Here is a 13172-nt window from a genome sequence, read left to right as displayed (position 1 = left end):
CTCGTCGCTACTGGACGCGGTGTCGTGCTCTCGTATCCCGGCCGGCTGACGCTCGTGACTCGCGACGGCAGCTGCTCGGACAGGGGCTGCACACCAGCAGCGAGCTGAACCTGCGCCGGCGCCGGCGCCCTTGAAGTTGCGTGAAACCGCCACATGTCATGCAGCTGTTACTATTCACTCACTTAATCCAGACGGCTTAAATCGCAAATCGGTCCAACTCAGCGGTACCGAGAAAGCTAGTGCTGGGCCAGCATGCCAGCAGCTCGCAGAGCCGCCCGCATGCCCCATTCTACGTCTTGCTCGACAACCTCGCAACCCGCCAACGAACAACAATATCTCATCACAGCGCACACTTGCCTCGGGCCCACCCTCACCGTCAGCTTCCGTGCGTCGCTCTCACTCCCAGGACGGCGCGCCGGGGCCCGGCCTGACCCACGAGTACGTCCTGAAGCCGCCCTGCCGCGTGGCCATCGGCGTCAGGTCCGGCGTCTGAGGGCCGACGAGTCGCTCCGACTGCTGTCGGCGCCTTTTGGCGATGGCCCCGCTCCCGCTCCCAACCCTGGCCGCGGCCGCGCCCGCGGCCGGCGACGACAGCGGATCCGACGGGGTGGACCAGCTCCGCTTGCGCACCACCTGCGGCCAGGCGAGCTCACCGGCCTCGACCAGCGTCGGCCACGCCGTACCGACCGCGCTCGAAGCCAGCCGCCGCCTCCGCGCCGCCGGCGCCACGCCGGAGCGCACGCCCGCCTTCCTGGCGAGCGTGGTGAAGGCGCGCCGCCGACCCTCGGCCGCCGCAGCCCCCCGAGGCGGCGAGCTCCCGGGCGCCGCCGCGCGCTTGACTGGTGCGCCGGCCGCCTCCACCAGACCGGAGGGTCGCCTGACCCGTCTGACCGCGCCGGCTCGCAACGAGACGGCACGGGCTGCCGTCTTCGAGGCGCCGGTTCTCTCCGACGCCGACGGCGGCGCCCCGCCTCGGTCCGGTCGGCTGGGGGGACAAGGACGGACCAACAACGTTCCGTTCTCCCTGCTGTCTCCACTTTCGGGTCGCCCAGATGATACAACCGAACTCCACTCGTCACCCAGAGTCAGGTCACTTTCTGACTTCATCTTCTTCAGCAGACGGCGGGACCCCTTCCCGGCCGTGCCCTCAGCGTGCACGCCTCCCGGCGTTGCCTCTGGCCAGGTCGTCAGCGTCGGCAGCTCTGACGGCCGCTCGTCCCCGCCCTGCTCCTCGTCGGCTGTGTTCGGCGACACCGAGCCGGAGGCGACGGCGGCGGCGCCGCTCGGGCTGCGTTGCCGGCGGGCCAGATCCGCCGGCTCCAGCGATACGGCCGCCGCGCCGTCGCTCGCCGCCGCCTCCACGCCGCTCCCATCCGGCGCGCCGGCCGCCGGGCAGAGATGGGATGAGTCGGAGAGGGCCATCTGAGGACCGATGTTCATGAGCAGCACGCGCGGGAAGAAGCTGACCGCGTCGGCGGAGGCGGTGCGTCCGTTGTCGGCGCGAGCGGCGCGCTTGACAATGCCGGTCGAATTAAGCGGGTTCTTCCCGCCCGGCTCAGCGTCAGCCTCCTTGTACATGCCCTCCCGCGCGATGTTCTCGTTACAGTCGTGCTGCTCGGCGTCCAGGAAGCGCTCAAAGCCGCACCGTTCCCCGCTGCTGGCCCGCCCCGGTTTCGCCGGCTCCAACCCGCGGGGATCGAACAGCGACGGAGTAGCGTCGGACCGCGCTGGCCGCTCGGCGTCCACTGCCGGCCGGCGCTCCGCCGCGGCGGCGGCGAGCCTCGAGTCAGCCGTCCCCGCTCCCGGCGAGTCGCCGCTCGCTGACCTCCGGCCCGTCGAGCCGCTGGGGGCGTCGCCGTCGGCAGTCGGCGCCGCCGCCGCGGGCAGCGCGCGCCACACCGCGCCCGGCGCCAGCTCGCCACCGCTGCAGAGCGTCATGAACTCCTCCAGATCGTCAGCGTTACCGCCCGGCTGCGGCTCCGGCTCCGCTGCGGCGCCGGACCGTTCTGACGCTCCGGCCGCGGTGTCGCTCTGCCCCGACACGCCGCCTGCGGGGCCATGTGTCTGCCGGGCGCTGGTGGCGACGGCTGTTACCGACTGGGTCGTGGTGCCTCTGCTGCCGCCGCCGGGCGCCGCGTCAGCACCGCGGATGTAGTGGATGATGCTGGCCAGCGACTTTCTGCCGGCGCGGCACTCCGAGCGTGGCCCAGCAGGTGGCGGCGGTGGGCGGACGAGGTCCTGACGGAACGTGGTGATCGCAGGGGGGATGCGGGAGGGTCCCGCCTGGGGGATGAACGCCACTGCCCTGAGAGCGGCAGGGAGAGCCAGCGGGACGGAGGGGCGCGACCGGGAGGCAGCCAGGTCCCTCATCTCGTACGTGCGAGGGGCTGGCACGCTGCGCACCGCCGGCTCCGCCGCGTCCGGCAGCTCTGCCACCTCCGTCTGCTCGGCTGCCGGCGCCTCGGCGGCGGCCTGCCGCTCCAGCATGGCGCTCGCCTTCTGTCGCGCTATGTGGTGGATCCGCCGCATGTGGTTGACGGCGCTGTAGCGCGAGTAGGCGCGGAACTCGCAGCGCGGGCAGGCGTAGCGAAGCCAGCCGATGTGGCCAGCGATGTGGCGACGCAGGTTCGAGAGCGACAAGCACACCTTGCCGCACTGCCGGCAGCGCAGCCGCTTCACATCCAGCAGTGCCGCCACGTTGGCCTCCATCGCGGCGTCGCCCGGAGGCCCGGTCGGCCGCCTGGACGCTGTCTGCTCTGGCGGCGCCAGCTGAGTCCGCGCCTGCGCGCGCGGCCTGCTCGTGGCCGGCGGCTCTCCGCGCCCGTGCGGCAGGTAGCCGTGCCGCACCTGGATGGCCGACGCCACCGGCTCGGCCGGCCGCGCGTGCGCAGTCAGCTGGTGTCTGGCCAGCAGCTGGGTGGACGGGTAGCAGCCGCCGCACTCGGCGCAGCGCAGCCCGGCAGCCACTGGCCCCTGCGGACAGATGCCACTGACGTGGAACACAGCCTGTGTGTCCGGCGGCGACATCGAACGAGACAAAATGTGTCAGGGGTGAACGTGCGAGGACTTTTGTGACAGTTGGAACTGAGAACAGAGGACATTAGCGGCCTTGTGTGCCACCGTCACGCCCTTCCCGATTTGGACATAATTCGACTGTACGAGTTCCTCTCATTTTCGCGAAAGTTTACCCGCTAGAGGCGCGTTTGTCATACGTCGCGCACAAGCCTCCGAAGTGATCCAAAGCAACGTCCGGCCCGGAGTCCGCACCAAATCGTCTAATTCGCTTTGTATGTAAATCGTGACCCGCCCAACACCGGCTGTGCCGAGCTCGGCTCATCTCCAACCTCAAAACAGCGCGTGCTGATTCAGCGGACGAGCGCGCGCCAGATGCCTGAACTGCCCGTTTTCCCGCCTTAAGGAAGCCCAGACGGCGGTTATCAGCTTACTGGCGCAGAGCGAGACAAGCCGCTGTTGCCGACAGGCGCGGATAGTGCAATGCGTCGGGCGAAAGGGGGGGGGGGGGTCCTGCTTCGGCAGCGTTAGGCGCATTATCAGCGTCTGTCCGCCACAGCCCACAGCGGGCTGCTGGCCGGCTTCCGGGACGCGTTTCCGGTATTGTTGATGAGGCCCATGTAAGTCAAGCGGCCCACCCTGGGCTCACCAAAGCCAGCCAATGTCCTTATGCACATGCCCATCCATTTCGCTAGGCGGCCCCCTTCTCACTAATTGAGGATGGTATCTGGCAGTATTTTTGAGAAGTGTTTAAGCCTGTTGGATCATCTATGTCACGTATCACCAGGAACAGTCTTCCAGAAGACTCAACAACCCTGATCGTACTACACAGCTTGGAAATATCACTTTAACAAAACTAACCAAATAAGCTTCATGCATATTCCAAGAAAGGACAGATGACCATGTCGGCGCCGCCACAACGAAACAACACTTTTCAAAATAAAACAATAGTTTATAACTACTACGAGTACTATGCAATACAGCGATTGATGCATTCAAACCGTCCGTACAAACTTCACCCGCTTGTCAAAGTGTATTCAAGCGAGATTAATGCATAAATAACGCGTGCACGTGCGATAATGTATTCATGAATGTACCGAACTTGGCATTACACCATCGGTATTTGTGCATCAAATTTTATAACGTCACTCGAGACGTGAACGCAACCCGATAAAACTCAAAGCAGGTCAGAACAACAAACTGATGTCATGTGAACGCGCACACGTACGAACGCACCCATCCACACGAACTCGCGAATATGTAGGAACGCACACATCCACCCATGCAAACGCAATGCTCGGCTAATTGTCCTAAGCGCTGGGGCGAGGCAAGGCGCGGCCATCTTCCGCAAAGCTTCAGGGGCCACGACCCCGCCATCCCACGGCGGCTGCGGCCCCGCCCGGCTGGCCGCCGCCGCCGCCGCCGAAGGAGCCCCGGTTAGGACGCCCGACGGCGGCTGACGTCATGCCACGCCGCCGCCGACGACCGCCATCACTTGCGCTCGGCGCCGGCGCCGCTGCTGCGCCGCGTCTGGCGCACGCGCGCCGCCATCGCCGCCTCGGCGCGGGCGCGCGTCTGCGGCACGTCGCCGGCGGCCAGCGGCGGCTCGGGCGCGCCGCGCGCCGCCGCCCGGCTGTTCGGGTCGGGCGTCCAGCAGCGCGTCAGCGGCCGCGCCACCTCCGGGATGAAAGCTCGCTTGGTGGCGACCAGCCGGCTGGCGGCCGCGGCTGCCGGCTCGCTCGCCTTCTTGGCGTCGGCTTTGGAATCGGCGCGCTCGGCTGGTCGCTCCGTCAGCAGTGGTGCCCTCTTCTGGTTGTTCTTGGCACTGGCGGGAGAGTCCTGGCGCTTTTCCGAGCCACCCACCGTCCTTGCCGGGCTGCCCCTCGCCTCGCCGAGTCGTTTCGTCGCCTCGGGTGACAGTTTCCTGGGCTCCCTCACTTCCTTCCGTCCGCCCGCCTCGCCCTTGCCGCCGTCCTTGTCCCTCTGCGGCGCGTTTTCGCGACCGGCCAACGCCGCTGCCAACCGTCCAGGCGCCTGCTTCGTTTCGGCACCCCCGACGTTCGCCGCCAGCGCTGCCCCGGCCGGCGTTGGCGGCCCAGCCGATTGGCAGTTCACAGCCTGATTGTCGGCAGGTCGGGCCGCCGCCGACCCTACCCTGGCCACGGTGGCGCCGGCGCCGGCGCCGGCGCTGCCCGCCGGCGGCGTTTTCAGCGCCGGGATTTGGATTGTAACGCGGCCGCCGGCGCCCGCCATCGACTGAAGGACAGGCGCGCGCATCAGCGGCGGCGGACGAGGGCGCGGTGACCCTCCGGCACCGGCCAGCGGCGGCTGCAGCACCACCACCGATTGCGCCGCCGACGCCGGTGCCGGCGACGGCTGTGACGGCTCAGCCTGGGCCGCCGCTTTCGGCGCGATGGGCCGCAGCACGCGGGGCAGCGCGCCAGCAGCCAGCGGCAGCCGCACACCTGGCGCCAGGCGCATGATAGTGCGGCCCGACGTGATGCAGCCGTCCGGCGACTGCAGCAGCGCCAGCTTCATCGCCGGGGTCAACTTCAGCACCTGCGTCACCCGCGTGGGCGGCGAGGAGACGCCGGCCACCGGCTTCGGCGCCACCAGCACGGTTTTGGCCGGCTGGGCGGCCGCCGGCGGCGTCGGTTTGGCGGCAGACGACGACGCTGGGGCCGGGGCCTCGGTAAATGCGCTCTCCTCTGGCTTCGGCGACGTAAACTCGGCGGTCTTGGCCGGCCGCCCGACCGTTGGGCTTCTCAAAGCCTTCGCCGGCTCACCGTCCTCCCCGACGCCGGCCTTAACTGCCCGCGGCGACATTGGCAGGTCGGGTGGCATCTTCGGTTCCTCGGAATTGGTCTCGCTCCCGGCGACGTTCGCCGGCGAGCTCCGCTCCGCTCCGGCGACCTTGGCCTGAGATGCCCCTACTCCGCCGCCGTCCGGTCGCTTCCCCGGCGGCGCCACGTCGTCCGCGTCCGCCCTGGCCGCGCGCGCCGGTTCCGAGGCGCCTGCGGCCTTGGCCGTCTTCGCGGCGGCGGCCGCCGCCGCCGGCCGCTTAGCCAGTTTGAGCAGCGCGGCCGCCTTGCTGCGCATGCGGTTGCGCCAGGCCTGCACCTCGGCCACGCCGTGGTGCGAGAGGTGGCCACAGGCGGACGAGTGCTTGCTGAACACGCGCGTGCACAGCAGGCACTTGGTGCCGTCCTCCTGCCGCTTGAGCAGCTGCACCTTGTCAAACACCTCGAACTCGCGTACGGCCTCGTCCCGACGGAAGCCCTGCGGCAGGCCCTCGCCGTCGCCGTCGTCGCTGTCCGACTCCTCGCTGGCGGCCGCGCCGGAAGCTGGGGCAGCGGTCCGACGGCCGGCGCGCGCCGCCTCGCTCGACGGTGCCGTCGGCACAGCAGACTTGGCAGCCGTGGAGGAGGCTTTGTCCGCGTCGGAGCCCGTCGCGGGTTTCACAGGAGATGCGGCGGGGGCACCCGCGGCAGTGGAGCCGACAGCAGCGACGCTGTTGGCGCGCACCAGGTTCGGCACGTAGCTCTTGGACTTCTGCTCTAGCGCCGGCAGAAACTCGCGGCCGCGCGCACGGATGAAGTTGCGGATGTCCATGTCTGAGTGCTGCCGCATGTGCACACAGGCGGCCGCGTGCGTGTCGAACTCCTGGTCGCACACGAGGCAGAGGCATGGCGCGCCGTCGCGGCGCTGTAGCAGATCTGAGCGGGAGATCTTAAGGATCTTGGTGTTCGGGCCTATCGGGCCCACCACTGGACCTCGCTCTGACGGCGCCTTCACGCGCGGCACGTTCAGCACTGTCACATCCCGCTTGGGTGCCTTCGCCGGCGGCGCGGACGCCGTGCCGCCAGTCTCCGTGGCGCGCTTTACGCCCTTCGGCTGTGGCGGCGGCGGGGGCAGGTCTTCCTCCTTCACTTCCGACGCAGCCGAGACCGGCTCGGCCGCCGCCGTCTCCCGTCTGTCCATGGCCGCCGAGGCGGCGTCATCGTCCTCGTCCTCCCTGCCGTCCGGGTCACCCGAGCGCGGGGGTGCGCGCACGCCCTTGGAGTGCCATCTGTTGAGGAAGTCGCGCACCTCGGCGAACGAGTGTGCCGTGCGCATATGTGTTTCAGCGTAGCTCTCCTTGGTGAAGGTCTTGTTGCAAACGACGCAGCGCAGCCGCTCGCCCTTGCGTCGGATCGCCTGCCACTTGTCCACCACTTCGCCCACCAGCTCGCACGACAGCGGCCCGGCCTCCACCCCGTCCTCATCCTCATCCTCCTCCTCCTCCTGATCTTCCTCGCCGCCATCCTCGTCCTCGTCGCCACTCCGGCGCTCCTCCCCGTCCGACGCCCCGCCGCGCTTCCGTTTGCTCGGGCTCCAAAGCTTGCACGACACGAGCAGTTTGGCGCCCGCTTCGATGTCCGTGTCGACGCTGGTGGCATCGTCGTCTTCCTCCTCTGGCGAGCCGCGGCCGGACAGCGCGGCCGGCACACCCACCAGCCCGTTCGCCGCGTGGCGCGCCACATAGCGCTCCACCTCGGCGCGGCTGTGGCGCGCCATATGCGCGCGCGCCGCCGGCCAACGCGCGAATCGCGCCTCGCACAGCGTGCACACGCACTCGCCGGCGGCAGAGACATGCACAAAGTCGCGGCGCCGCACGCGTTCGGCCGGCACCATGCGCACTGAGAAGCCACGCGCCTCTACGCTGGTGGACGGCGCCGCCGCGTTGGAGTTGGCGTCGGCGTCGGCGTCGGCGTCGGCGTCGGCGTCGGCGTCGGCGTCTGCCTCGGCGTCGGCGTCGGCCTCGTCCCCGTCCGAGTCGGGCGGCGAGGTGGCGGCCGGCTCACCCAGCTCGTACTCCTCCTCGGGCGCCTCGGTCGACGCGTCGGCCGGCCGCCGCTTGCGGATGAGACGCACCTTCTGGCCGAGGTAAGCCTCGATCTGTGACTGGTCGTGCAGCCGCAAGTGGCCGCACGCCTGCAGGTGGCCCGTGAACACCTTGCGGCACAACACGCACCGCTCACCGCCGCCCGACAGCCGCTTCAGCAGGTTGGCCTTGTTGAACAGCATGCGGCCGCCCGCCGGCTCCGGTTCGGTTTCCGCGCCGCCGTCGTCATCGCCGTCGTCATCGGCGGCGGCGGCGCGGTCGGCGTCGGCAGGCGTAACGGCGCCACTCGACGAGCGCGTCGACACGGCGCCGACGTCGGTCGGCTGTCGGATGATGCGGCAGACGCGCACGAGGCCGGCGCGCGCCGTCGCGAACTGCGGGTGCACCGACTGCACGTGTTGCAGGCCGACCGGCAGCGAGAGGTAGCGGCGGTTACACTGGCGGCACTTCCACTCGAACGAGGTCTGAAAGACAGAGCGGTGCAGTCAGCGTGCCGGCCGCGGCCTCCCCCGATCTGAGCGCGCGTGCGCGCGCGCCGTCGCCGCCGCCCGGCCCGGAGCCACGCTGGCTGCACCGCTCTGTGCCGAGACCTCGCCGCGCGCAGAGCCGACTTACGCGCCGCCGCTGCCACCGCCCCGGTGCGCGCTGCCGCCGCCGACCGCGCCCGGCCGGCGTCCAGCCGCCGCGGCGCGGGCGCGCGGTGTCGAGGCCTCGAGCAGAAGGGTGCCTCCGGGCTCCGGGAGCGGAGACGCCACGCGCGTTCCTCGCGGCCAAGCAAACCGCGCCTCGCCAACGTTTCCCGCGAGTTCGGCTCCGACTGTTTCCGAAAAGTATTTCGTCGTGCGCGCCTGTAACTTTTCCGCATGCTTGAAAAATTTACGAAAATATAGCCACGCCCCAGGCTGCAAAAGTGAAGTAGGGCAAGGCGTGCCTGCATGAGGAAGCGATTTCATCCACCCCTTGACTACTCCCTTGCCCCCCCCCCCCCCCCCTCAGTACAGCCTAGCCGCCCATTGATTGGCCTGACACTTACCACCTTCATCGGCATGTTGGGGTTGGCGGGCGGCGCGGACGCCTGCGCCTCCGTCACGCTCCGGTGGAACGACTTCTGCTTGATGCCTTCCTTCAGCACGTCTATTTCCTCCTGCTTCTTCTTGTGCACTGGAATCGCAAACCGGTCCTTCAGTGGCTGTCGCATATGCTTGAGATGGCCCGATGTCACGAATGCGACTCTGACTGCGGTATGGACTTCGACATTACTATTAAAGTTTGACATTCCCAACAACCGTCAAATAACCCTGCGACGCCAATAAGGGACATTTTCCGTAAAAGGACGGTGGTATAAGCAGGGTACAAAAACATGACGAAGAAAGCGGCTGAAAAGTGGGCATATGGACTGCGATCTAGTTTGGAGCATTTCATACAAGATCGCCTCGTGTTTCTTGCATGTGAAATTTGGAATGTCTCATTTGTGTCATGGGATAATAATCGAAGTTATGAACTGACTTTTTAAACGATGCATCACAAACTAGACCGGTGCAGTTAATCTTCACGATGTAAGTCGGGCAGGGTCAGTTTTGGAGTTCATACAATTGGAATTGGAAGCTGAGGGGGAACGAGAAACACCGCACACTGAGTTTCATGTTGGGGGAACATTTGTCCCGATCCCCCACCCCACCCCACCCACGGCTCCATATTTCTTCCACCTCATCGCACGGTTCCAGCTGGAAAACCATGCAACTTATAAACTTCTGAAATATCCCAATTTGGCATATCCGTGAAACAATTTGGCACCTTCTGGTGGTCAAGAGAAGGCCCACGATTGGGTTGTGGGAGGCACGCAGCGATAAATTGCTGTCCTTTCAGAGGCGTGTATTGGCGCATGACTTCCTACTTTTGAAGGCCAAAGTTTGAATGCACCGATTCTTCACATCAGATCTACCATAAATAAGGATTTCCCGTGTCTTCTGAAGACTTTGGATCGCCGTAGATAGACGATGGGATAAGCACTGAACGCGACGTCATGATGCGCTAATTTTATTGATTTCGGCGTTGAAATAGGCGTTTGCTCATGTGACAGCGGTTAGCGCACCGTCAAACACGCACTTGATGATAAAACGCACACATTACGGAGAGGCAGGTAAGGCAGATGACGCCGGCAGATCGAGCCAAAGACGTTGGGGAGCTTTACGTTGAAATATGGGTGACCTCGAACGAGTTGTTGATTATTAACAGTGGCAGTGGTTATTGCGTGGTTTATGTTGTGGTTCAGTGGTAACTAATACAGCGGTAGATGAGGCGTGAAGCCATAGGAGCGCTGCCAGATAACGAAAAGTGTTGTCCTCATGTCCAACCAAAATACCCGACTTCCACCCCACCGCCACATTTTTGCCCTCTCGAGTGCGTTATTGACGCTCACAAAAGGTTTGTGTGGCTATCTGTTAAAGACATAAGTTGAGGCCACCAGCTTCTATTCGGAACTCGCCTGTCCAAATCGCATTAATAAATCGAGATATGCCTGGTTAGCCGAATCGGCCCGTTCTGTGGCAGTCGAGTGCCACGGCTGTCGAGTCGAGCACGAAGAATGGCTGACTCTAAAGTGGCCAACACGTCATAATATCAAGCGATGCACGCAAGTGACGCTACGACGGTCGTATAAAACGCGAATTCCCCTGGACAACAAACTTGCACAACGGGACTGAATGATGGAGCCTCCTGAAATTCGATGAGATGTTAAAGTTGAACAGCATCCGACCTCCGACGAGCCGCATAACGTAAATGCCCTTGGCACAGATGTTGACGTCCTGGGATGCTCGCATGCTGTGACGTCACCAACAAACGCTTCTATTGGTGCTTATTAAGCAGACTGCGCACATCAAAGGCAGATGTTAGTTTGCATGCGCATGTTTCCTCCCCCACCCAGGCGAAGCCCGACCACACGACTAAAATCTAAAATATAATCGTCAATTTGATACTAAAACTGTGCCCCATTTTGTTCCACGGTGGATTTCAACTTTAGGATGAGGTCTTCCAAACAATAAACGAATATGTAAAGAGTATCCTCACGATAAGAATGATACTTTCCTTGTTTCCAAGACTTTTTTCGTTACTCTACAACAATCCTGAGAAGTTTTGGCTTTAATACGAGCCAAATGCGAGGCGTGCGCTACCTGGTGACGCTTCCGCCATGCAGTGCCTTAACCACAGAGTTACAGTCCAAGTTTAACCACAAGTGGCAATGTTACGGGTGTTAAGGTTGTCGATATGCTGTCGCGTTTGCTTGTCGATTTGTTGTTGCTTTGTCGTCGCATGGTGTTGCTTTGACATCCTGTATAAAACCAAACTCAGCTTGTTCCCAGAAAAGCGACATCAAAGCATTTTTGGTAGGCTTAGTTCCTCTAAGTCACGAAAGTGACATATGTCTTCAAGATGTCCGTGCGCCATCTACTCACGGCTGGACGGAGCCACGCAGACGCAGATAAGCTCACGGGCAATGCGCAGGCTCCTGCGCATGTGATGAAGAGATCTCAAATCGAAAGGGATGCCAGACGTCGCGGGGTGCGACATGCACACATGTAACCAAATTTGGGGCAGCTGCACGACCTCGTACCACATTCGACTATACCCAGCTTTGGCGCACTAGGCCGGCACTAGGGCTTCTACGGCCGCAGTGACATGTTCAAACATTGGATGCACAGGAGGCTGACATTCAATTATTTATGACCCAGATGTGTGTGAATGTCCGACCCCGGGATCCGAAATCGAGACCCGATCATCAAACGTTCCCACGGGATCCGGGGTACATTCCAACACAACAACACCGCGCAAACTGTGACGGACGAAGTTGCCCGCCAGAAGAGTCAGCCTCCCCGCGCAAGACCACGTGTTGCCACGCGCCTTGCTCATCGCCTGTCGCCCAAATGGCCCACCTTTCTGCAGGTGACGCTCCACGCTAAACATGTTGATGAAGGCGGCCGAGCAGCAGCAGCACGGGTAGTAGATGCGCGTCGAAGAGTGCAGAGAACGCACGTGGTGCGACAGCGTCTTACGGGTGGAGAATGACGTGTTGCCTGGAGAGGGCAGACCGGCGCTTTTACAGTACCTGGGTTGTGTTGTGGGGTTAACAAAGCAGTCTCCACCACCCGATCATTAAACCCGACTCGGTTAGCATCACAAAAGCAGACACTCCTCTCGCGGCGATCCTGCCCGTTGTGCATTGACTGAGATTGATGTGAGACCGTCAGGCAGTGTGGGGAACCGACAACGCGTACGCGAACGAAATTATTTTTCGAATGACACCGGACATCAACACAACCGCTTTCCCTCTCGGGCGCTGCGTTCACCTCGGCCGCGCTCCACCGCGCCCACTCACAGTGCGGGCAGACGTGCCGCCCCTCGTCGCCGTCGTCCGCCGGCTCAACGCCGTCAGTCTCCTCGTCGTCCGACTCGAGCACGCGGCCGTCGCGACCGAGCCGCACCGTGCGGCCGGCGGTCTCCTCCAGCCGGCGCACCTCCTCCACGGCGGAGCCGACGCTCGGATGCTCACCCACCGTCTGGAACATGGCCGCCCGGCTGCCGGGCAGCGGCTCCAGCCGCACGGTCGGCACCGGCAGCGCGGCGGCGGCGCGCGCCTCGCACGCCGCCGCCTGGCGCACCTCCGGCAGCCGGTCGATAGCGGCCGGCAGCGGCAGCACCAGCACGCCCTCTGACGCCGCCGCCAGCGACTGGTCCGGCCCGTCGCCGAACACCTGGCGCGTTTCGGCGTGCCGGCGCGTGCAGAAGCGCCGCTTGTGGCTTAGCAAGTTGGCCAGGCTGCGGAAGAGGCCGCGGCACACGCGGCACTCGTAGATCAGGTCACACTCGGCCAGCAGCATCTCGCGGATCTGACGGAGGGGGATGACGTCAGGGGGAGGGAGTGCGGAGCGAGCGGGTTGAGAACCCCACGCGCCGCACGTTGAAACGCCAATATTTGGTTCGTGTTTCGCTACAGAGGATTTAATCAAACTCAAGTAACCTTCTGTGGTCGATGTTCAGAGGCATTACATACTCCCTGCTCGGTCTGGGCAGGTGCAACGTTCGAGCTTATCCATTGGCGGGATATCCCCTGCGTGACGCGCTGTAATGTCGTCCTTGGCGGTCTCCGTCGGGAACTAGATTAGCACTCTGCATCTGGACCACACGTCGCCGCTGACCTCCTGCGTGCCGAGCTCGAAGACCTTGAGCAGCTTGCCGACGCTGGAGAGGTTGCCGTCGGCCGTCTGGTTGATGACGGCCT

The 13172-nt window shown here is 64.3% G+C and overlaps 1 protein-coding gene across 1 annotated transcript; it reads right to left on the bottom strand.

Moving 5' to 3' along the window:
* Positions 1 to 396: 396 nt before the first annotated feature.
* On the bottom strand, positions 397 to 12480 carry LOC119101745 (uncharacterized). The gene is made up of 10 exons (XM_037225164.1): positions 12270 to 12480; positions 11827 to 11967; positions 8931 to 9058; positions 6031 to 8361; positions 5404 to 5571; positions 4690 to 4995; positions 2378 to 2655; positions 2095 to 2179; positions 1387 to 1680; positions 397 to 456 (listed from the first exon to the last, which is right to left on the bottom strand). The coding sequence occupies exons 1-10, from the start codon at positions 12457 to 12459 to the stop codon at positions 397 to 399; spliced, it is 3981 nt and encodes a 1326-aa protein (XP_037081059.1). The 5' UTR covers positions 12460 to 12480.
* Positions 12481 to 13172: the final 692 nt, after the last annotated feature.

Source organism: Pollicipes pollicipes, unplaced genomic scaffold (assembly GCF_011947565.3).
Source record: "Pollicipes pollicipes isolate AB1234 unplaced genomic scaffold, Ppol_2.1 Scaffold_4881;HRSCAF=5763_pilon_pilon_pilon, whole genome shotgun sequence".
Lineage (NCBI taxonomy): Eukaryota > Metazoa > Arthropoda > Thecostraca > Pollicipedomorpha > Pollicipedidae > Pollicipes > Pollicipes pollicipes.
This window is presented reverse-complemented; position numbering and strand designations above follow the sequence as displayed.